At 44.5% G+C, this 24186-nt stretch overlaps 1 protein-coding gene across 1 annotated transcript in view; it reads left to right on the top strand.

Moving 5' to 3' along the window:
* Positions 1 to 24186, top strand: part of abcc3 (ATP-binding cassette, sub-family C (CFTR/MRP), member 3) — a 125656-nt gene that overhangs the window by 46558 nt on the left and 54912 nt on the right. Inside the window, exons 6-15 of the mRNA XM_041216717.1 lie at positions 3711 to 3772; positions 5523 to 5654; positions 5940 to 6155; positions 9068 to 9245; positions 11080 to 11241; positions 11380 to 11472; positions 14116 to 14319; positions 16043 to 16189; positions 18359 to 18446; positions 20436 to 20502. Coding sequence (XP_041072651.1) covers positions 3711 to 3772; positions 5523 to 5654; positions 5940 to 6155; positions 9068 to 9245; positions 11080 to 11241; positions 11380 to 11472; positions 14116 to 14319; positions 16043 to 16189; positions 18359 to 18446; positions 20436 to 20502 — 1349 coding nt within the window. The remainder of the gene's footprint in view (positions 1 to 3710; positions 3773 to 5522; positions 5655 to 5939; positions 6156 to 9067; positions 9246 to 11079; positions 11242 to 11379; positions 11473 to 14115; positions 14320 to 16042; positions 16190 to 18358; positions 18447 to 20435; positions 20503 to 24186) is intronic.

Genomic DNA, 24186 nt, shown 5'->3' with positions numbered 1-24186 from the left:
AACTCACACTTACATAGCAATTTTTTTCTTGTAAAGAGTCAGTCAGGTTTCCCATTTAAACTGCAGTGTGTAGACAATGGGGTTAGATCCTGAGTTTGTGCAAAGGCATAAACCTTCAATGGAAATAAAAGTGGGAAGAGACATCAAATGGCTGTTGACTCACTGCTGCACAGTAAAGATGTACCCTGTGGTGCACTGAGCCAGCAGCAAAGGCTTTGGTTCCCATCTATCCTTGTTCAGAAGGATCGTAAGAACAGGAGGAGGCCATGCAACCCTTCAGCCTGTCCTGCCCTTCACTTTGATCATGGCTGATCTGTATCCCAACTCTCGAGTATTTGGCTCATCTTGGGATCTCATTTCCATGATTGGAAAAAAGAATTAAATTTGTCTGGGGACTAAGACCTCACTCTATATTTTATAATATATCCTGGCTAATCTATAAAATTATTTTTCTTAAAACTGGACAAAGACTTTAAACCGACTGAAGCCATGACTGGCTATGACTCACACCAAAGGAATTTTTGGCCTTCAGGCCAGCAGCAACCTCGTTACCTCTAAGAATCACAGAAGAATTGAAGAAGTGCTAATGCCCCTGTGACTGCAGAGATCAAATCTCCAGGATCTGTACAAAGGCTCTTTACATTTCTAAGGCTAGGCCCCTGGCCAACAGAAATGATCCATCTGTGAGGTCCAGAAAAGGCCCTTAGGATTTGAAATAGATTCACCAAGTATCCCAGAATTAAATAGGGACCAGAGAAGCCCTAGAGCAAGGAAAGAAATAGTGAGGGAGATGCCATACGTAGCTGAAGAGCCTAAGGGAAGGCAGGCTATTAAGCCGGGAAAGGAAAAGGGCAAGGACTTGCCACAAGTATAGCTAGCAGAAACTTTCTCTGACATTAAAGAGGGACCAAGGGAATTCCCAAAGCGCTAAGCAGATGGGGAGTGAGATGCTCCCCCCAGTCGAAAAGGGGAATTTAGACCTCTAGCCCCGAACAGACAGACAACCGCACCCCCCCCCCCACAACACAGATGAATTTTGAATCCTCCTGTCACCTAAACTTCCAACAAAAGAAAATTGCAGCAGGGAACTGCCATTGCCCTTGCCAGCTGTGTATCTGATGTGCTAGTATCAATGAGAGAATGCATGTATATTTCTTCTCTTATTTTTCCTTCTTAAGACCTGAGGTGGTGAGGGGTATCAGGGGGCTAAGATCTCACTCTATATTTTTATAAAATATCATCCTGGTTAATCTATAAAATTGTTTTTCTTAAAACTTGATAAAGGCTTTAAATTGAGTGAAGCCATGACTGGCTGTGACTCACACCAAAGGAATTTTTGGCCTTCAGAACAGCAGCAACCTCGTTATCTCTAAAGAGGTGCTAATGCCCCTGTGACTGCAGAGATTAAATCCCCAGGACTTGTACATAGGCCCTTTACTTTTCTAAGGCCAGGCCTTTTCCCAGACCTCTAAGCTCTGAACTTATTGATTGAAACTTTAACTTGAGAATCCAGACCAGGAATATAGAAGTTGGAGTCATTTCACTTTGTTGCCCATCCCGAATTGCCCTTGTTCAGAGGACGTTTAAGAGTCAACCACATTGCTGTGGGTCTGGAGTCACATGTAGGCCAGATTTCCTTCCCTAAAGGACATTGGTGAACCAGATGGGTTTTTAAAACAATCAATAATGGTTTCATGGTCATCATAAGACTTTTATTTCCAGATTTTTATTGAACTCAAATTCCACCATTTGCTGTGGTGGATTCAAACCTGGGTCCCCAGAGCATTACCCTGGGTCTCTGGATTACTAAAACAAAAACAGAATTACCTGGAAAAACTCAACAGGTCTGGCAGCATCGGCGGAGAAGAAAAGAGTTGACGTTTCGAGTCCTCATGACCCTTCAGTAGAACTGGGTGAATCCAAGGAGAGGAGTGAAATATAAGCTGGTTTAATGTGGGGGGGATTTGGGTGGGGGGAGAGAAGTGGAGGGGAGTAGTGTGGTTGTAGGGACAAGCAAGCAGTGATAGGAGCAGATAATCAAAAGATGCCCCCCCCCAACCCCCACTAGAGCTGTATCTTGAGTGCCCTACCATCCATTCTTAATTAGCACATTTGTTTAGATAATATCACCAACTTCAACACCTCTGTGTTCTTTTGTCTGTGACATATTTTGATTATCTGCTCCTATCACTGCTTGCTTGTCCCTACAACAACACCCCCCCTCCACTTCTCTCCCCCGACCCAACACCAGCATCCGCAGTTTTTTGTTTTTATCTCTGGATTACTAGTTCAGTGACAATATCACTACGCCATTGACTCCCGCAGATATGACACCTCTCCAAGCTGCTAGAACCTGTAATGCGGTGTGGAGCTGAAAAAAGGCAGAGTACCATTTTCCATCTAGCAGGAAGCAGCAGAAAAAAGGGCTGTGGCCAGGTTTTTGAATATCTGGCTCACCACCTACACTGTTTATTACTGGAACTTCTAAACTTCTGTACCAGTTCCTACAAGACCAATTCATCGCTATGTGTCTCTCCCATTATGGATGTCATCACTACTGAAAAAGTGGATTACCCAGCATCAGCTTCAGCCTGTTAACCTCTAAAGAAATACACTATTGGTCTTTTGATTCTGAACTCACATGAAACAATAATTCTTATTTTGTCTGTGGTCTTTGTCTTGTACCTCTTTTTGTTCTCTATCCCACCTTTATTGTATAAATGAAAAGTAGGCCATGTTGACCCCCCCCCTCCCTCTCGCATTTGACTGTGCGCAAATAAATTAATGCTTTTAGTTCATCCTATCTCAAGTTTGCTGTGGTACTATTAATAGAGAATTGATCACACCAAAACTGAGGGGTTGGGGAAATTCACCATCGCTTATAAGGGGGGAAATCAGAAATCAAAAACACTTTTCTGTTTACAGATGGGTGGTGAGAGGAGAAATCGAGGCTGTTTAAATTAAACCCCCTTCTGTCTGTAACAAATTGATGGGAGTTTAATGTTTGGATTTGCACATATCTAGTGTCTGCTCAATCTGATTGCCAAATTTTATTGTGGCTATGGGGTAGCCCAACTGGAAAGATAAGAGTGAAGCTGAACTCCAGCTTCTAATCATCCAGTGTTAACAACATTAACTACTTAGCACAATCTGAAAAGTTTATAATGTGTCAGTGCACAGGATTGTGTCAATCCCTGCCATGTTATTAGATTATTTAACTGGAAGGTTATAAATTAATCTGGATTTACTGCAATGATGCCATGGATGAGAGACTTGAATCTGGGGTTCTTCTCCTTTAAAGCAGTGAAGTTTTAGGTTTAGGTTTACTTTAAAGTCATGAAGGAAAATGAGGAAAACTGACAGGTGGGTTGGAACCTGGAAAAAGTAGATCTTAGGTGATTGGCAAAAGAAGCAGAGCCAACATGAGGAAAAACATTTTTTATGTAAATGCAGCAAATTGTAATGACCTGAAAAGGCTGTGAAGACAGATTTGATAACTTAAAAGAAATGTAATTAATATTTGAAAGGAGAAACTTCCAGGACTATGGGAAAAGAGCATAGCAATCCTACTAACAATAGTTCTTTCAAAGTGCTGGTACAGGTATGATTGACGAATGGCCTCCTTCTGTGCTGTATCATTTTATGAATTCTAATTTAGAGGAGATGAAACCGACTGAAGGATTGACCAACCCTTTCCTTATTTACCACAGAATCCCTGCCCCGAATTGAGTGCTGGATTCCTCTCTAGGCTGACCTTCTGGTGGTTTACTGGGTGAGTAGTCTCTCCCTCATTACTTCAGCAGTCAAACGGTCCTCATAAAAAGATGGATATTTCCCTCTGCGGTTCTGTACAGCACCTGACATCAGACTCCTGGATCACCTGAGGACATTCCTGATAACTGAAAAGGTTCCTCAACTAAGCCCCCCCCACCCACCACCCAATTATGTAGTAACCCCTCTCCACTGTCATCCAACTGGGTGGGACCGCTCTCACCTGCTTCCATTTTCTTATTGATTTAATCATAGCCACAGAATCACTTGCAATGGTTTCTCTTCCTGCTCCCACACCATTACCTCTGGTGTCCCCCAAGGATCAATCCTTGAACCCTCCCATTTCTTATCTACATGCTGCCCCGCAACGACACCTTCCAAAAGTACAGTGTTTGTTTTCATATATACGCTGATGATACTCAGCTCAATCTCATTGTCACCTCTCTCGACTCCCCTAGTCTCTTTAAATTATCGACTGCTTATCCAATATCTAGCAGTGGATGAGCAAAAATTTCCTCCAATTAAATATTAGGAAGACCAAAGTTATTGTTTTCTATCTGCTCCAGCTCCATTCCCTGTCTTCTGACTCCATCTCTCTCCCTGGCAACAGTCTGAGACTAAACCAATATGTCCGTAATCTTGATGTCATAGTTGATCCCAAGATGAACTTCCAAACACATATATCCTATTCTCACTTCTGTAACATCGCCTGACTCCACCCTGCCTCAGCTCATCTGCTGCTGAAACCTTCATCCATGCCCTTGTTCACTCCAGGCTCAGTGCTCACCTATCTGACCTCCCACTTTCTGACCTCCATAAACTTAAGCTCATCCAAAACTCTACTGCCCATATTCTAACTCGCACCAAATTCCTGTTTACCCGTCACCCTTGGCTCCCAGTTAAGCAATATCTTGATTTTAAAATTCTCCTTTTTTGCTTTCAAATCCCTCAAGTTCACTGCACTCCATTCTGGCCCCTTGCACATCCTGAATTTTATTCACTCCTCCATTGGTGACCATGCCTTCAGTTACCTGGATCCAAACTCTGGAATTTCCTCTCTAAACCTCTCCATCTCTTTCCTCCTTTAAGAGGCTCCTTAAAATGGATCTCTTTGACTGAATTTTTGGTCATTTGACCTATTATCTCTTTATGTAATCTAGGGTCAAATTTTGTTTGATAATGTTCCAATGATGCATCTTGGAACATTTTATTATGTGAAAGGTGTTGTATAAATGCAAGTTGTTGGTACAAACCACTCACTGGGCTGATTGGTCAATAGGCCACTTTGACTGCTGCTAGCAAACCCATACCTAGGAGCTGCACATGGGTTGCCCAGGATGAACGGACAGTTAAGGGCTTGTTTCTCATGTCCCCTGGAAATCAGGAATCAGTATGTAGCAACCCAGGCTCCAGCCCATGTTCTACAGTTGGTGATCTGTCAATCAGGCTGACTGTGAAGGAGGTCGCTGAACCTGGTTGGACATCACTCTGGTTACATTGCTGCAGGTTAAGGGACGGTTAACTCCCTATGGATCAAATCCACTGATCAGTCCCTCTCAGCACAAAGGGTGAATATAAGGGTAAAATGTTCAGCTAATTGAAATCAGCCTTGATAGTAATTGACTGTAGTTTGGTAATGGTTCAATGAGAGTGTGCCTACTTGTGTCTCTGTATTTGAATGCAGTGTCAATCTCTGTCTCATGCTCTCTCTGTGCCTCTCTGCATCTTGTGCTCTCTCTCACTATCCATAGAATGGCAATACAGGGTTACAAGCACCCCCTGGAGGACAAAGATCTCTGGTCATTGAACAAAGAGGACAGGTCAGATGTTGTAGTGCCGAAACTACTCAAAGAGTGGGAGAAAGAGAAACAGAAAACAAGGAGGTAACAATAACTACCCCCCTGCCAAAAACCTACAACCCACCCCCTGCCCCCTTTTTACTGGTAACAAGCGATTTATACATAGAATGACTGACAGACAGACAGGAATGGGTTACAGACTGGAATCTAATCGAGAGGTTTGGGGTGTTTATATATAGAATAACAGATACCCGGGAGTGAGTTACAGACTGGAATCTAATCGAGAAGTTGGGGATGGTTGATGTTTTGTAATTTGATACTGGCCAACAACAGTGAGTAATTACATGTTTTCTGTTTCTCCTTTGCCAGGAAACAAGAAGTCTTCTACACCAAATGCCCTCCCACATTAAACAACATGGACGGGGAGCCCCATGAAGCTGAGGTCCTCTTTCCCAGCAAGGAGGACCAGAAGAAGCCTTCATTCCTCATAGCCCTGTGCAAAACCTTTGCTCCATACTTCCTCATGGGATCGGCACTGAAGCTGTGCCAGGACTTGCTGTCTTTCGTCAATCCCCAACTTCTCAAGTATGAAGTTTATGTACTGAAGGGAATTTATTAAATGTTTTTCATAGTATAAATTCTCCTTAGATCCTGCCTGAAATGCAGGGTTCAATTTTAACCTGCTGCACCCACAGCAAACTGCAGGCTTGAACCCAGCTTATATCTCAACCCCATCCTAGTTTCATTTGGGATATAAAGTGGGTGCTTGACCCCAACTTCTCAGTTTTTCACTGAGGGAAGAGGCTGAATGAAGGGCAATGGAATTTAGCTGCTTTGAGTCATAGAGTCGTAGAAGTACAGAAAAAGGCCCTTCAGCCCATCGAGTCTGCGCCGGTCAAACAAGTACCTAACTATTCTAATCCCATTTTCCAGCACTAGGCCCATAGCCTTGTATGCCAGGGCATCACAAGTGCACATCCAAATACTTCTTAAATGTTATGAGGGTTTCTGCCTCTACCACCCTTTCAGGCAGTGAGTTCCAGATTCCCACCACCCTCTGGGTGAAGAAATTCTTCCTCACATCCCCTCTAATCCTCCTGCCCCTTACCTTAAATCTATGCCCCCTGGTCATTGATCCTTCCACAAGGGGAAAAGTTCCTTCCTGTCTACCCTATCTATGCCTCTCATAATTTTATACACCTCAATCATGTCCCCGTTCAGTCTCCTCTGCTCCAGGGAAAATAACCCCAGTCTATCCAATCTCTTCTCATAATTAAAACTCTCCAGCCCAGGCAACATCCTGGTAAATCTCCTCTACACTCCCTCTAGTGCAATCACATCCTTCCTATAATGCGGATTCCAGAACTGCACGCAATATTCTAGCTGTGGCCTAACCAACGTTTTATACAGTTCCAGCATAACCTCCCTGGTCTTATATTCTATGCTTATCTGTGCCACTACCTTAAGGGACTGGTGGACATGCACACCGAGGTCCCTCTGATCCTCGGTACTTCCCAGGGTCCTACCATTCATCGTGTATTCCCATGCCTTGTTTGTCCTGCCCAAGTGCATCACCTCTCACTTATCCAGATTAAATTCCATTTGCCACTGATCAGCCCATTTGACCAGCCCATCTATATCCTCCTGTAATCTAAGGCTATCCTCCTCACTATTTACCACCCCACCAATTTTCATGTCCTACATTCAAGTCTAAATCATTTATATACACCACAAACAGCAAGGGACCCAACACTGATCCCTGTGGAACCCCAATGGACACAGGCATCCATTCACAAAAACACCCCTCAACCATCACCCTCTGCTTCCTGCCACTCAGCCAATTCTGGATCCAATTTGCCACGTTGCCTTGGATCCCATGGGCTCTTACCTTCATTATCAGTCTCCCATGCACGTCCTTATCAGAAGCCTTGCTGAAGTCCAGGTAGACTACGTCAAATACATTGCCCTCATCTACACACCTGGTCACCTCTTTGAAAAATTCAATCAAATTGGTCAGACATGACCTCCCCTTAACAAAACCATGCCGACTGTCCTTGATTAATCCCTGCCTCTCCAAGTGTAGATTAATTCTGTCCCTCAGAATTGCTTCCAATAGTCCCCCCCCCCCCCCCGCCCCCCCCCCCCACCTCGGCCACTGAGGTTAGACTGACTGGCTTGTAGTTCCCTGGTTTATCCCTTCCTCCCTTCTTGAATAATGGTACTACATTGGCTGTCCTCCAGTCCTCTGGCACCTTTCCTTTGGCCAGAGAGGTATTGAAAATTATTGCCTGTGCCCCTGCTATCTCCTCCCTTGCCTCACTCAACAGCCTGGGATACATTTCATCCAGGCCTGGAGATTTATCTACTTTTAAGCCTGTCAGGCCACTTAGAACCTCCTCCCTTTCTATGTTAATTTCTTTAATCATATCACAGTCCTTCTGCCTGATTTCCATACCCACGTCGTCCCTCTCACTTGTGAACACTGACACACAGTATTCATTTAGAACCCTACCTATGTCCTCTGGCTCCACACACAAATTACCACAATGGTCCTTAAGGGCCCTACTCTTTCCCTAGTTATCCTTTTACTTTTAATGTACTTGTAAAATAACTTTGGATTTTCCTTTATTTTACCTGCCAATGTTTTTCCATGCCCCCTTTTTGCTGTTTTTAATTTCTCCCCTACACATTCTAAACTCCTCTAGGGCTTCTGCTGTTTTAAGCCCTCGGTATCTGCCATAAGCCTCCCTTTTTCTCTTTATCCAATCCTGTATATCCCTTGACATCCAGGGCTCCCTGGATTTGTTGGTCCCACCCTTTGTCTTTACTGGAATATGTTGGCCCTGTACTCTCCCTATTTCCTTCTTGAATGAGTCCCACTGCTCTGACACAGATTTATCTAAAAGTAGCTGCTCCCAGTCCACTCTGGCCAAATCATATCTGATCTTATTAAAATTGGCCTTCCCCCAATTTAGAACTTTGATTTCTGGCCCATCCTTGTCCTTTTCTATAACAACCTTGAATCTAATGGAGTTATGATCACTATCTGCAAAATGCTTCCCCACTGGTACTTCTACCACTTGCTTGGCTTCGTTCCCTAAAATTAAGTCCAGGAGCGCCCCCTCTCTTGAGGGACCTTCTACATTCTGGTTTAAAAAGCTCTCCTGGATGCATTTTAAGAATTCCGCTCCCTCTAAACCTATCACACTATAACTAACCCAGTTAATGTTGGGGAAGTTGAAATCCCCCACTATTACTACCCTGCCGTTTTTACCCTTCTCTGAAATTTGTCTACATATCTGCTCTTCTATTTCTCTCTGACTGTTTGGGGGCCTGTAGTACACTCCCAGCATTGTGAGCGCTCCTTTTTTGTTTTTCAGTTCTTTGAGTTTAAAAGAAGTATTATATGTAGAGAGAAGGTGAGCTGATTCTCTGTTCTGCAGTTGCTGACTCTGCTTCAGTTCCTGACACACTCTCCTGTTTTTTTTTACACCCAGCATGTTGATTTCCTTCATAAATGACCCACACGCCAAGACCTGGTGGGGATACAGCATCTCATTCTTGATGTTCTTCTCTGCCGCCTTGCAGACTCTCATCCTCCACCAGCACTTCCAGTATTGCTTTGTAACTGGCATGCGACTCCGGACTGCAATCGTTGGAGCCATATACCGCAAGGTGAGAGAACCACAGATTTTTTTAGATGGTGCAGTGGTTATTTTACTGGGCTAATAATCCAGAGAACATAATTCAAATCTCATATTAGCCCGTTTGAAAATTTAAATTCAGCCTAATAACCCAATCAGGAAATTAAAAAGGTGGAATCTGTAAAAATGAACAGGAAGCTCATCAGAAAAATACAGTGGGGTCACTAACAACCTTCAGTGACTTCAGCTCAACTTAGCAGATGATGCACTGGGTGTGGATGAGACCAGGCTCAGCTCCAGTTCTCAATATCTTGTTGACAGATTATCTGGTCATTATCACATTGTCATTGTGGGAGCTTGCTGTGAACAAATTGGCTGTCATGTTTCCTACAATAAAATAGATGCTACACTTCCAAAGTACGGCATTGGCTGTAAAATGCTTTGAGAGGTTCTGTGGTGATGAATATATAGGTGCAAGTCTTTTTTTTATTCTTCTTGTAACTATGCTCCAGTGAGTGTCAATGTCTGTAGAACCCATACACTGGGTACAAAATTGACTCATTTGCAGGAAACAAAGGGCAGTGTTTGCTGGGTGTTTTTGTGACTGGAAGGCTGTTTCCAGTTGGGTTCTGTAGGGCTCAGTACTTGATTCCCATGCTTTTTGTGGTATATATTAATGATTTGGACTTAACTGTAGGGGGCATAATTAAAAAATTTTCAGACAACACAAAAATTGACTGTGCGTTTGATAGCGAGGAGGGTAGCTGTAGACTGCAGGAAGATATCAATGGACTGGTCAGGTGGGCAGAAAAGTAGCAAATGGAATTCAACCCAGGAAGTGTGGGGTGATGCATTTGGGGAGGTCAAACAAAGCAAATGAATATACAATAAATGGGAGAATACTGAGAGGTGTAGAGGAAGTGAGGGACCTTAGAGTGAATGTCCACAGATCCCTGAAGGTAGCAAGACAGGTCGATATGGTGATTAAGTCACAAGGAATACTTTCCTTTATTAGCTGAGGCATAGAATATAACAGCAGGGAGGTTATGCTAGAACTATATAAAACACTTGTTAAGCTACAACATGAGTACTGTGTGGAGTTCTGGTCACCTCATAACAGAAAGGATGTGATTGCACTGGTGAGGGTACAGAGGAGGTTTACGAGGATATTGCCAGGATTGGAAAAGTGCAGCTATGAGGAAAGATTGGATAGACTTGGATTGTTATCCTTGGGGCAGAGGAGGCTGAGGGGATATTTGATTGAGATGTACAAAATTATAAGGGGCCTGGATAGAGTGGATGGGAAGGACCTATTTACCTTAGCAGAGAGGTGAATGAATAGGGGGCATAGATTTAAAGTGATTGGTAGAGGGATTAGAAGGGAGATGACATTTTTCACCCTGAGGATTGTATGGGTCTGATACTCGCTGCCTGAAAAGGTAGTAGAGGCAGAAACCCTCAACTCATTTAAATGGTGTCTGGATATGCACTTGAAGTCCGGTAACCTCCAGGGGTACAGACCAAGTGTGGGAAAATGGGGTTAGGCTGGGGGTCTCATTTTTTAGGTGGTACAGACATGATGGCAGAGTGGCGTCCTTCAGTGCCATAAAATTTTCTACATTTTCTAAATTTTCTAGGGAGGAATGAATGTGCAGGGATGTAGGGAAAGGGCAGGAGAGGGGCAGTAGGTGAAATGCTCCTTAGGAGAGCCAGCACAGACATGATGGGCAAAATGGCCGCCTTCTGTGCTGTAATGATTCTATGAGAATTAGTGCTCTCAGGAGCAGAAGGGTGTGATTAGGGCATGGTGCTGAATATGAAGAATTTTTGTTAAGTGTGGGGTTATTTGAATTTTATTTTTTCAGTCTTTGGTCATCACTAACTCAGCCAAACGTTCGTCCACCGTTGGGGAGATTGTGAACTTGATGTCAGTGGATGCTCAGAGATTCATGGACCTCACCAGCTTCCTGAACATGCTGTGGTCAGCTCCACTCCAGATCTGTTTGGCTCTCTACTTCCTGTGGCAGGTACCTCCTTTCCCAATTCTACACAAATGGTAAAATGCTGTGGTCTTCAGATGGACAGATGCGCAGCTAAGAGATGAAGTTTGGGTTTGATCATTGGAGAGATGTAAGCAATAATGTGGTCTCTGTGTCCTTTCCCAGTACCTGGGCCCTTCCATTCTGGCTGGCGTTGCAGTGATGATTCTGCTGATCCCATTCAACGCAGTGATTGCCATGAAAAGCCGAAGTTTTCAGGTATGTGAGGAGAAAAATACTTCCTCACTCCTCTCTCTCTCCTTAATTCCTCTCCCTTCCTTCACTTGCAATACTTCTCCGTCCATTGTTTATGAACCTTTCACTCACCCATTTATTCCCTCGATGTTTCTCTTTCAATCTCACTTACTCCCTCACTCTTTCCTTCACTTCCCCCTGTCTATTCCTCTGTTCTGGAACAGGGGGTCATTGTTTCAGGATAAGGAGTTGGCCATTTAGGACTGAGTTCAGGAGAAATTTCTCCTCCCAGAGGCTTGTGAATTTTTGAAGTTGCCATGTGACTGTAAAGTTGTTGACTATGTTCGAGACTAAGAACGACAGATTTTTGGAGTAAATCGGGTGAGAAAGTGGAGGTTGAAGAGCAGTCATGATTGTATGATACGCCAGGGCAGGCTCAAGGGGTTATATTTCTATTCCTGCTCCCTTTTTTAATGATCTTATTCCTGGCCCTTTTTCTCTTTCCTTCCGTTCAAAAGTAAAGGCACAACCTGCACCATCTCATTAGGGGATGGTCATTTTTTGATTGTTAGTTAATGAGTGATCCAAACACTGGGCTGGTAATCCAAAGAATCTGAGTTCAAAATCCACCAGGGTAGTTTGAGATTCAGAATTTTGTGTAAAATAAAAGGCCAGAAAAATGCTGCCTTGGTAAAAGTGACCATGAAGCTGTTGGATTGTCACCATTGGGGGTTGCCATAAGAACCCAACTGGTTCACAGTTAACCTTTAAGAAAGGAAATGTACCATCCTTACCTGGCCAGGGCCCACATGTGACTCCAATCCTAGACCAATATTGTTGCCTCCTAACTGTCCTTTGAAGTGGCTCATCAAGCCATCTAGTTGTATCAAACCACGAATGATTCAAGAAGGCAGCTCACCATTACCTCCTCAGGCAAACTAGGGATGAACACCAAATGCCAGCAACACCCATATCACAAAATTAGAGCAGACGTTTTAATGTGGGAGGGGCTGACATTGGGAGTTTCAAACTTTTTTTAAAATTCATGTGTGTGATGTGAGTATTGCTGGCTGGGCCAGTATTTATTGCCCAATCCTAATTGCCCTTGAGAAGATGATGGTGAGCTGCCTTCTTTAACTTCTGTAGTCCATGTGGTGTAGGTACACCCACAGTGCTGTTAGGGAGGGAGTTCCAGGATTTTGACCCAGCGACAGTGAAGGAACGGCCGATATATTTCCAAGTCAGAACAGTGGGTGGCTTGGAAGAGAACTGCCAGGTGGTGGTGTTCCCATGTGTCAGCTGCCCTTGTCCTTCCAGATGGGAGCGGTCATGGGTTTGGAAGGTGCTCTCTGAGGAACTTTGGTTGAGTTCCTGAAGTGCATCTTGTAGATGGTACACACAGCTGCCACTGTGCATCAATGGTGGAGGAAGCAAATGGCTCCCCATCCACAAACAACCAAGTGGGGCTGCTTTGTTCTGGATGGTGTCAAACGTCTTGAGTGTTGTGGGAGCTGCACCCATCCAGGCAAGTGGGGAGTGTTCCATCACACTCCTGACCTCTGCCTTGTAGATGATGGACAGGCTTTGGGGAGTCAGGAGGATTCCTAGCCTCACACCTGCTCTTATAGCCACAATATTTATATGGCTAGTCCAGTTCAGTTTCTGGCCAATGGTAACCCCCAGGATGTTGATAATCGGGGATTCAATGATGGTAATGCCATTGAATGCCAAGGGGCGATGGTTAGATTCTCTCTTCCTGGAGATGGTCATTAACTGGCACTTGTGTGGTGTGAATGTTACTTGCCACTTGTCAGCCCAAGCCTGGATATTGTCCAGGTCTTGCTGCATTTGGACATGGACTTCAGTATCTGAGGAGTTGTGAATGGTGCTGACCATTGTGCAATCATCAGCGAACATCCCCGCTTCTGACCTTATGATGGAAGGAAGGTCATTGATGAAGCAGCTGAAGATGGTTTGGCCAAGGACACTACCCTGAGGAACTCCTGCAGTGATGTCCTGGAGCTGAGACGACTGACCTCCAACAACCACCACCATCTTCCTTTGTGCTGGGTATGACTCCAACCAGTGGAGAGTTTTCCCCCTGATTCCCATTGACTCCAGTTTTGCTAGGGCTCCTTGATGCCACACTCGGTCAAATGTTGTCTTGATGACAAGGGCAGCCACCCTCAGCACCACCAAGGCAGCTCATCACCCCCTTCTCAAGATTTGTTTTGGAAGGTAGAGTTTTGGGGCAGATTGCATTTTTAAACCCAGTGCTAAACTCACACCTCGCCCGTGGGGAATGCACTGTAGGTGAGTTTTAAATACAGGCCATCTTGTGTGACCTGCCCGATCCTGTTGTGCGAGCCGTATGATCCTCCTACTCCCCTCTAGTGTGGGCCATGTGACCTCCCTACCCCATCTCACCCAGGCCATGTGACCCTCTCACCCAGGACTTGTGACCCACCCATACCCTTGTGCACGCAGTGTGACCCAACCCCTCTTGCCCAGGCTGTGTGATCCACCCGTACTCTTGAGCATGTTGTGTGACCCTCCCACCCCCTCTCGCCCTGGCTGTGTGACCTGTCTGTACCCTTAAGCACGCCTTGTGCTGCACATTCCCCTTCTCATGCCTAGCACATGATCATGCTCTTTTGTGTGTTACAGGTGCAACAGATGCAGCACAAAGACTCTCGGATTAAACTGATGAACGAGATCCTGAATGGTATTAAGGTGCTGAAGTTGTACGCCTGGGAACCATCCTTCGAGCAGAAGGTCCTGAGCATTCGTCAGAAGGAGCTCAATATCCTGAGGAAAGCTGCCTACCTCAACGCCCTCTCCACCTTCACTTGGACAACTGCCCCCTTTCTTGTGGGTACCTGCTCCTCTATAACTCTGTGCAGTGGGAATGAGGCAGCCAAGTGGATCAAGTGTCAGTGGTGAAACATTTAGGGGACAGCGATCATTGGATCATAAGATTTAGGTTATCTATGGAAAAGGACAAAGGACAATCCAGGGAAAAAATATTTAATGGGGGTAAAGCCAGCTTCAATGATGTTGAACGGATCTGAGTCGAATAAATTGGGGGTTGTCGTTTTGGTTGTACAGAACTTGAATATTGCTGCAAAAAGAGACATCTTTTGTCAAACCTTTTTGTCTTGCACTCATCAGGACAATTTGTAAGAAAATACCAATGGCAGGGGAAACATCATATTCATACCTTATGAGAAGAAAGTGCTGATGAGTTGGCAAATGGAGTCTGATTGGTAGAGGCATTGTCATGGAGAATGCACCAGTTGATGGTGACTGGCAGTTAACTGCCAAGTATTGTTTCAAATTTCAACCAGGCAGCTTGTCTCTGATTGGTCAAGACATTCCCCTTGGGAATGAACCAGTGAATGGCTGTCACTTATTTTGTTTAGCTGAACAGGCACAATGTGTGTACTATTTCTTTCTGTCTGTAAGTACACACATTGTGCCTGTTTAGGAACGAAAAAGGGGATTTATGTATGGAGACAGAAAATGTAGCTGAGGTATTAAATTAATATTTTGTATCTATCTTTACCAAAGATGATGATGTTCTGGGAGTGTTTGATGAGGACAGTGTCGAGGGAACTTTACTCTGTATCTAACCCTGTGCTGTACCTGTCCTGGGAGTATTTGATGGGGACAGTATAGAGGGAGCTTTACTCTGTATCTAACCCTGTGCTGTACCTGTCCTGAGAGTGTTTGATGGGGACAGTATACAGGGAGATTAAAAACAAAAAACTGCGGATGCTGGAAATCCAAAACAAAAACAGAATTACCTGGAAAAACTCAGCAGGTCTGGCAGCATCGGCGGAGAAAAAAAGAGTTGACGTTTTGAGCCCTTGTGACCCTTCAGCAGAACTGAGTAATATTAGGAGAGGGGTGAAAAATAAGCTGGTGTAAGGTCAGGGCGGAGTGGGGGTGGGGGAGACGTGGAGGGGTGGGTGTTGTAGCAAGCAGTGATAAGAGCAGATAATCAAAAGATGTCACAGACAAAAGAACAAAGAGGTGTTGAAGGTGGTGATATTATCTAAACGAATGTGCTAATTAAGAATGGATGGCAGGACAAACAAGGTACAGCTCTAATGGGAGTGGGGTGGAAAGACTAACAGGGCATAAAAGGTATAGATTTAAAAATAATGGAAATAGGTGGGAAAAGAAAAATCTATATAAATTATTGGAAAAAACAAAAGGAAGGGGGAAGAAACGGAAAGGAGGTGTCGATGGAGGAGGGAGTTCAAGATCTAAAGTTGTTGAATTCAATATTCAGTCCGGAAGTCTGTAAAGTGCCTAGTCGGGAGCTTTAATCTGTATCTAACCCCATGCTGTACCTGTCCTGGGAGTGTTTGATGGGGACAGTATAGGGGGAGCTTTACTCTGTATCTAACCCTGTGCTGTACCTGTCCTGGGAGTGTTTGATGGGGACAGTGTAGAGGGAGCTTTACTCTGTATCTAACCCCCGTGCTGTATCTGTTCTGGGAGTGTTGTTGGCACTTTTACATTGGTAATTATTCAATTCCACCAAAGATTTAACATTTTGGTTGCTGTGTCTTCTGTTCTAATTCAGGTTGCTTTGACGACCTTTGCAGTGTACGTGGCAGTGGATGAGAATAATGTATTGGATGCACAGAAAGCCTTTGTCTCTTTGTCTCTCTTCAATATCCTGCGGTTTCCACTCAACATGCTGCCCCAGGTCATCAGTGGTGTTGTTCAGGTGAGGCTGCCCTGGGACCCCCATATCGCGTCCTCTCAGACTCTCACTGCAGAGAGAATCCCACTTGGAAGCGTAACAAGATAGGGTAACAAATCCCTTTTTACCTGTGGAGTTAAAACAACCAGAGTGTGGCATCAAGGAGTCCTAGCAAAACTGGAGTCAATGGGAATCAGGGGGAAAACCCTCCGCTGGTTGGAGTCATACCCAGCACAAAGGAAGTTAGTTGTGGTTGTTGGATGTCAATCATCTCAGCTCCAGGACATCACTGCAGGAGTTCCTCAGGGTAGTGTCCTCGGCCCAACCATCTTCAGCAGCTTCATCAATGACCTTCCTCCCATCATAAGGTCAGAAGTGGGGATGTTGACTGATGATTGCACAATGTTCAGCACCATTCACGACTCCTCAGATAAATGGCAAGTAACATTCACTTCACATAAGTGTCAGACAATGACATCTCCAACAAGAGAGAATCCAATCATCGCCCCTTTATGTTCAATGGCATTATCATCACTGAATCTCCCCACTATCAACATCCTGGGGGTTACCATCGACCAGAAACTGAACTGGACTAGCCATATAAATACTGTGGCTATGAGAGCAGGTCAGAAGCTAGGAATCGTGTGACAAATAACTCACCACCTGACTCCCCAAAGCCTGTCCACCATCTACAAGGAACAAGTTAGGAGTGTGATGAAATACTCCCCACTTGCCTGGATGAGTGCAGCTCCCACAACACTCAAGAAGCTGGACACCGTCCGGGACAAAGCTGTCCGCTTGATTGGCACCACATCCACAAATATTCACTCCCTCCACCACCAACGCACAGTAGTAACAGTGTGTACCATCTACAAGATGCACTGCAGGAATTCACCAAGGCTCCTTAGATAGCCCCTTCCAAGCCCACAACCGCTACCATCTAGAAGTACAAGGGCAGCAGATAGATGGGCACACCAGCTCCTGGAAGTTCCCCTCCAAGACACTCACCATCCTGACTTGGAAATATATCGCCGTTCCTTCACTGTCACTGAGTCAAAATCCTGGAACTCCCTCCCTATCAGCACTGTGGGTGTACCTACACCACATGGACTGCAGTGGTTCAAGAAGGCAGCTCACCACCACCTTCTCAAGGGCAATTAGGGATGGGCAATAAATGCTGGCCCAGCCAGCGAAGCCCAAATCCCATGAATGAATAAAAGCAAAGTCCCTGAAGTAGGGCTTGAACCAGGTTGAGAGAGCTAGCCAGTGAGTGATGGCTCACGATGATCACAACTTGTTTGATAGCTTTTGAAGAATTGATGCTTTGAGACTCATTTGTTTGCTTTTATCTGGTACCTCTCACTGGAACTTGGCTGGAAGCCAATTGATCACTGGCCAACGTGCAGCAGTGCTGTCTCTCAGTATTGTGTGATTTTTCTTTTAATAATCATAGTTTCTGATCCCTGCCCAATAAACGGCACTCAGTTGGAATATAAATGGTATAAACCAATTGCCTTGAACTAGAGTCTGGTCTCTTGGGAGAGAAGGAACTGTGACAGAACCACAAGTGAACGGATGTAGCAGATGGGTTGAAGATGTCCTCCTGCCTTGTGTTAATTCGACAAGGAATCAAAAATCAGCCGAATTCAGTCAAAATACAGGAGCCAATTGAGATACTGAGTTTTATTCATAAGGATGTTAAATATAATTATACGCAAAGTGAGGAAGTGGTTTAAATTTATTCAACATACAAACGTAACAGAAAGATGCACAGGAAAAGATTCTGGTTAGTCAGTCCCCACTTCATTCACATGTGGTCCAGTCTCATACTCCAAACCTCACCCCTGCCTCCCCGAATCCCCCCAAGGTGATAAAGAACCTGAAGCCAATTCAGGAAATTTCTGGTGAAACTTCTCTTTAATTTCTTAAAGCAATTAACATAATATCAGGAAACTGCAGTAAGCCAAGCTAGCCGATAACACAACCACAGCAACTGCAAACTGCCCCTCCCTCGCAACCATCAGTTCCCCTTGAAGCCTGTGGGAAACTGATGATTTGGTGGTTTGTTCACTGAGCAATGCTTCTCTGGGGAAAAGGAACACATCCTGATATTTAACTTTGTTTATTTCCTCTCTGTGTGGGCCTGCTCTAATTGGGGTTCTGGATCCCCCTTATACCCTCTTGATTTCTTAGGCCACCGTTTCACTGAAACGATTACAGAACTTTCTGAGCCACGATGAGCTGGATCCCACAAACGTCGAGAAACAAAAGATTGCTACAGGTAATCCTGTTCCTCTCTCAACCTGTCGTTGTTTCTCAGAGCAATCGCACTGTTTTTCTCATGATCTTTCTCTCTCTCTTTCCTAGTAATCATTCTCCCTTCTTCCATTTCTCTCTCGCTATCTCTTTCCTTCCATTTCTCTCTTCCCCTGTCTCTCTCTCTCTCTTTCCCTCTGCTCTTCCTCTCTCTCTGCCCCTCCCTCTCTGCCTCTTTTTGCCTCTCTCTCTGAATTATTGCCTGATTTGGGACAGTGAACAAGGTGAAATGGATTCCTATAAACTGCTTCCACAAATTTACCTTAAAATACCTGTCCCACCAAGAGCCTCATCTTCATATAAATGAGGTCAAGGATCATGGCCAACACCTCTTGATTCATTTACATCAACTTATGCCCCAAATAATGACCCCACTATATAGGTGGTAGCAGAGACTGGACAAAGGGAACCTAGGACAGATAACACATAGAAAGGCTAGATTGTGTGCTGTTACTTATGGTTGGCTGTCTTAACAATCTCTTCAGTCCATCAGAGAGGACCTCTGCTGGTTTCACGTGGCTGTGCCCAGGGTCTGCTTTGTACGCAGGATGTGGATCTGCAATGGGAATCTCTCCATATCTTTGTGTAATGGAGAGGAACAGGTTGAGGACCTGGAAGATGCTAGATTGAAAGCTCTTGTGCCATCAATACAAAAGACATCCTTTCTATGTACTTGTGCCCACTCAACCACTGTCAATTATTAGGTCTTTTTGTGTTACTGACTTGCCCTGACTGAGGGAGAAAGGGTATGAGGGGTAAAATATTGAATGAAGGAAACATGTGCCACAAGAACACAAGAATTAGGAGGAGGAATAGGCCATTCAGCCCCTTCAGCATGCTCTACCTTTTGAAAAAATCATGACTGATCAGATTGTTGCTCTGAGTCCACTTTCCTGTCTGCAGGGGGTGTGTATAGGTACCAGATTCTTGACTTACCTTGTTTGCTTTGTAAGGTCATTGAACCTCTTCTTGTCCGATGTGGCAGCTCTTGGAGGAGTGGAAGTTACCCTGACTCTCCCTGTCACCTCCCTCCTGGCAGCCTGGACTCTCTCCCATGGACCTTCCTGCCAACGGCCTGGTCTTCTGGTCCTGAATGATCTCCAGAATTCAGAAATTCTTGCCGAACCATGACCTTGCCCTGAAACCAGCCCTTAATGACTGCGCCAGACCTCAAATACCCCTCCCTCCCAGTGTTGATGAACCTATCAGGAGTGATATTAGCACTCCAAGCCCACCTTGTATAGCTAATCAGGGGCCTAGGAGGAATTTACCATACATTTATGGGATTATCATGCTCCCATTTCACAGAGGAGAAGAGCAGCTGGATCCCTCCAAAATTCTGACAGTTCCATCCTAGGACCCATTGACATCTCTGATGCCCCTGTAAACGGGAACTCGGGATGTCAGCTGGGGAAGGCTGATGCTGGCACCTTAAAGCCAGATTGTTGTGCTTCATTGCAGGTTAAGAGGCAAGTTTACTTTGCATCAGTCTTTTGTCGACATGTGCTTTGGTCGTTATTTTAAAGTGCCCAGGTTACATTTGGAAATCTCCCTGATAAATGTCTCTCACTGGGGAATTTTTCCAAATTGAAAGTGAAGTAGCAAAAAGCATTTCTGCATGGGAATCACCTTCCCTCACTGCCCCTGCCCCCTGCCTCTTATCATCCCATTGTTGGAGATGATGAGGGAGTGTTACAGGAGAACCAGATCCACTCGGTTCAGTATCGGTTCCTGTAGCTCCCCCTTAATTGATTAGCCTTGCCCCTACCCATCACCAGGCCTGTTTCTGGCATTCAACTTACTCCAACTTAAAAAGGAACTCGTTCCTCTTTCCCTCTCTGCTTCTCCTCTTTCTCTCTGCTTATCTCTCTTTCCCTTTCTTTTACTCTTTCTCCGACTCTCGCTTTCTTTCTGTCTCTGATTTCCCATCTCTGAAGACTCTTGTGTTTTGCAGGACACGCTATCACCATGGTGAACGGGACTTTCAGCTGGGGGAAGACAGACCCTGTTGTTCTGGATGGGTAAGGACAGATGAAGCTTGAGAGTTTATGTGTCAAAGGTTTGAGAGAAAAATCCTCAGAAGATTCCACCAAGTTTAATTGGATGGTAGTGGAGAGATGATGGAGAGGAGACGTGGGAGTCAAACACATTGACAGGGCGTTGGGGCTTGAGCAGTGGGATGGGAGTCATGGGCACTGACAGGGGGCTGGGATGGGTCTCTGTGGTGGGCCAGGAGTTGGGATAGGAAATAGGATTCAGGGACACGGAACGAGGGGAGAGCATCAACAGTAGGATAAGTTTGTCTGTTTGAATTTGCCTTAATGGGGTGCCAGGAGGGACAACACTGTTGCTGCCCCTTGCCCCTTCTCCAGACCCACCTGAGGGCTGTTGCCAATGCTGAAGCTGGACTTAGGTTGCTGCCGAGGTTAGCGGTACGTTGTCATTAGGCACTGCAGTTTATGCTGCTGAAGCCTGGGGTCCAATTTCAGGCCTGTATCTTCTGGTACCCGCTGCTGACTGTGGGTGTAAACAAGTCTCTGGGACGCAGTTCATTCCACTCAGCCATGGCATCCTGTGCAGACGGGAGACAAACTAAATCCAACATTGCTGAAAAGAGAGACAAGTCAACATGATTTTACTAAAGAGATTCCTGTTTAACAAATTTATTGGAGGTTTTTTTGAGGATGTCATTAGTAAGGGAGATAAAGGGGAACCAGTAGATTTAGTATACTTGGATTTCCAAAAGACTTTTGATAAGGTGCCACACAAATGGTTCATAGGCAAGATAACTGCAAAGAAGTTGGAGGTAATGTATTAGCATGGATAGAGGATTGGTTAACAGATAGGAAGCAGAGAATGGGCATAATGGGGCTTTTTCCAAGTTGACAGGTAGTGAATAGTGAAGTGCCACAAGTATCAGTGCTGGGGCCTCAGCTATTTACAATCTATATTAATGACTTAGATGAAGAGACAGAGTGTAATGTATCTAAGTTTGCTTCATGATACAAAGCTAGGTGGAAAGGTAAGCTGTGGGGAGGACACAGAGAGGCAGCAAAGAGATATAGACTGGTTAAGTGAGTGGGCAACAAGATGGCAGATGGAGTATAATGTGGGGGAGTGGAAGGTTATTCACTTTGGTTGAAAGAATAGAAGAGCTGAATATTTTTTTAAAAGGTGAGAAATTTCTAAGCGTTGATGTTCAAAGAGACTTGGGTTAGCTCATACAAGGAATGCAAAAAGTTAACATACGGGTACAGCAGGTAATTAGAAAGGCAAATGGCATGTTGGCCTTTATTGCAAGGGGATTGGAGTACAGGAATAAAGGAGTCTTGCTTAAGATGTACAAGGTTTTGGTGAGACCACATCTGGAATACTGTGTGTAGTTTTGGTCTCCACATTTAAGAAAAGATATACTTCCATTGAAGCGGTACAGTGAAGGTTCACTGGATCGGTCCCTAGGATGAGGGGGTTGTCCTATGATGAGAGGCTGAAAAAATTAGGTTGTTTTTCTCTGGAGTTTAGAAGAGTGAGAGGTGGTCTCATTGAAATGTACAAGATTCTGAGGGGACTTGATAGGGTAGATGCTGAAAGATAGATTCCCCAACCAGCGGAAACAAAAATTGATTGGCTGGCAGGTCAACTCTGATTGGTCGAGGCTTTGCCATGGAGAAAGCAGCAGGGAACTAAAGGCATCCCAAGTCTCTGGGTAATTCAAAAAACATATGTTTAAACCTTGTGCCATTTTTTCAATTACCCAGGAGCTTGGGGAGCCTATAGTTCAGCTCTGCTTTCTCCATGGAAACGCCCCTGCCAATCTTAGTCGACTTACCAGCCAATTAACATCCTCCTTTCTCCTGCAGTATAAATTGTTGTGATTGTTTGAAATTTGGCATTCTTGTGTTTGTCCTGATGAGTGCAGGAGGAAAGGCTTTGGCAATATGTCTCTTTTTTTTTTAGCAATATTCAAGTTCTGACTACCAAGCAACAGTTGAAATCAGATGTTGTATTTTTCCTTGTTCTATGCTTCCTGAGCTAATGGGAGCAGGAAACATTCCCAGAGCTGCATGCAAATATTTTGTCCCTTCTGTGAACTCAGTTTGTGTTTCTAATCTGTGTGAGTTCTCTAACGTTACAAATGCTAGCTGGCTGGTGTGAGTACCCAGTGTAGGTACATACAAACATAAGAATATGGAGCAAGAGCAGGTCACTCGCCCCCTCAAGCCTGCTCTGCCATTCAATAAGATTGTGGCTGATCTGATTGTAACCTCGACTCCACATCCCCACCTACCCCCAATAACTCTCACCCCCTTATTAATCAAGAATCTATCTAGCTCTGCTTTAAAAATATTCAAAGACTCTGCTTCCACTGCCTTTTGAGGAACAAAGCCTCAAAGACTCACTACCCTCTGAGAAAACATTTCTCCTCCCTCTGTGACCCCTAGTTCTAGATTCTCCCATGAGAAAAAAATATCCTCTCCACATACATCCTGTCAAGACCCCTCAGGATCTTAAACAAAAACAAAAATACCTGGAAAAACTCAGCAGGTCTGGCAGCCTCTGCGGAGAGGAACACAGTTAACGTTTCGAGTCCGAATGACCCTTCAACAGAACTAAGTAAAAATAGAAAAGAGGTGAAATATAAGCTGGTTTAAGATTGGGGGGGGGGTGGGACAGGTAGAGCTGGATAGAGGGCCAGTGGAGATAACCAAAAGATGTCATAGACAAAAGGACAAAATGGTGTTGAAGGTGGTGATATTATCTAAGGAATGTGCTAACTAAGGGTAGAAAGCAGGACAAGCAAGGTACAGATAGCCCCAGAGGGGGTGGGGTGAAGGAATCAAAAAAGGTTAAAGGTAGAGATAAAACAATGGATGGAAATACATTTTAAAATAATGGAAGTAGGTGGGAAAAGAAAAATCTATAAAAATTATTGGAAAAAAAAACAAAAACAAAAAAAGGGGGGTGAATCGGAAAGGGGGTGGGGATGAAGGAGAGAGTTCATGATCTAAAATTAGCACGTTCCTTAGATAATATCACCACCTTCAACACCTCTTTGTCTGTGACATCTTTTGGTTATCTCCACCTATCACTGGCCCTCTATCCAGCTCTACTTGTCCCACCCTTACTTAAACCAGCTTATATTTCACCTCTCTTCTATTTTTACCTAGTTCTGTTGAAGGGTCATACGGACTCGAAACGTTAACTGTGTTCCTCTCTGCAGATGCTGCCAGACCTGCTGAGTTTTTCCAGGTATTTTTGTTTTTGTTTTGGATTTCCAGCATCTGCAGTGTTTTGCTTTTACTCTCAGGATCTTATATGTTTCAATCAAGTCACTTCTTACTCTTCTAAACTCCAGTGGATTCAAGCCCAACCTGTCCAACTTTCCTCATTAGACAACCCGTCAATTCCTAGTATTAGTCTAGTAAACCTTCTCTGTACTGCTTCTAACACATTTACATATTTCCTTAAATAAGGAGACCAATACTGTACACAGTCCTCCAGATGTGGTTTTGCGAGTGTCCTGTACACCTGAAGCATTACCTCCATCCTTTTGTACTCAATTCCCCAAACAATAACATTCTATTCGCTTTCCTAATTACCTGCTGTACCTGCATACTAACCTTTTGTGATTCATGCACTAGGACACACGGATCCCTCTGAATCTGAGAGCGCTGCAATCTCTCACCATTTAGATAATAAGCTTC

This window comes from Carcharodon carcharias, chromosome 22, assembly GCF_017639515.1.
Source record: "Carcharodon carcharias isolate sCarCar2 chromosome 22, sCarCar2.pri, whole genome shotgun sequence".
NCBI lineage: Eukaryota > Metazoa > Chordata > Chondrichthyes > Lamniformes > Lamnidae > Carcharodon > Carcharodon carcharias.
This window is presented reverse-complemented; position numbering and strand designations above follow the sequence as displayed.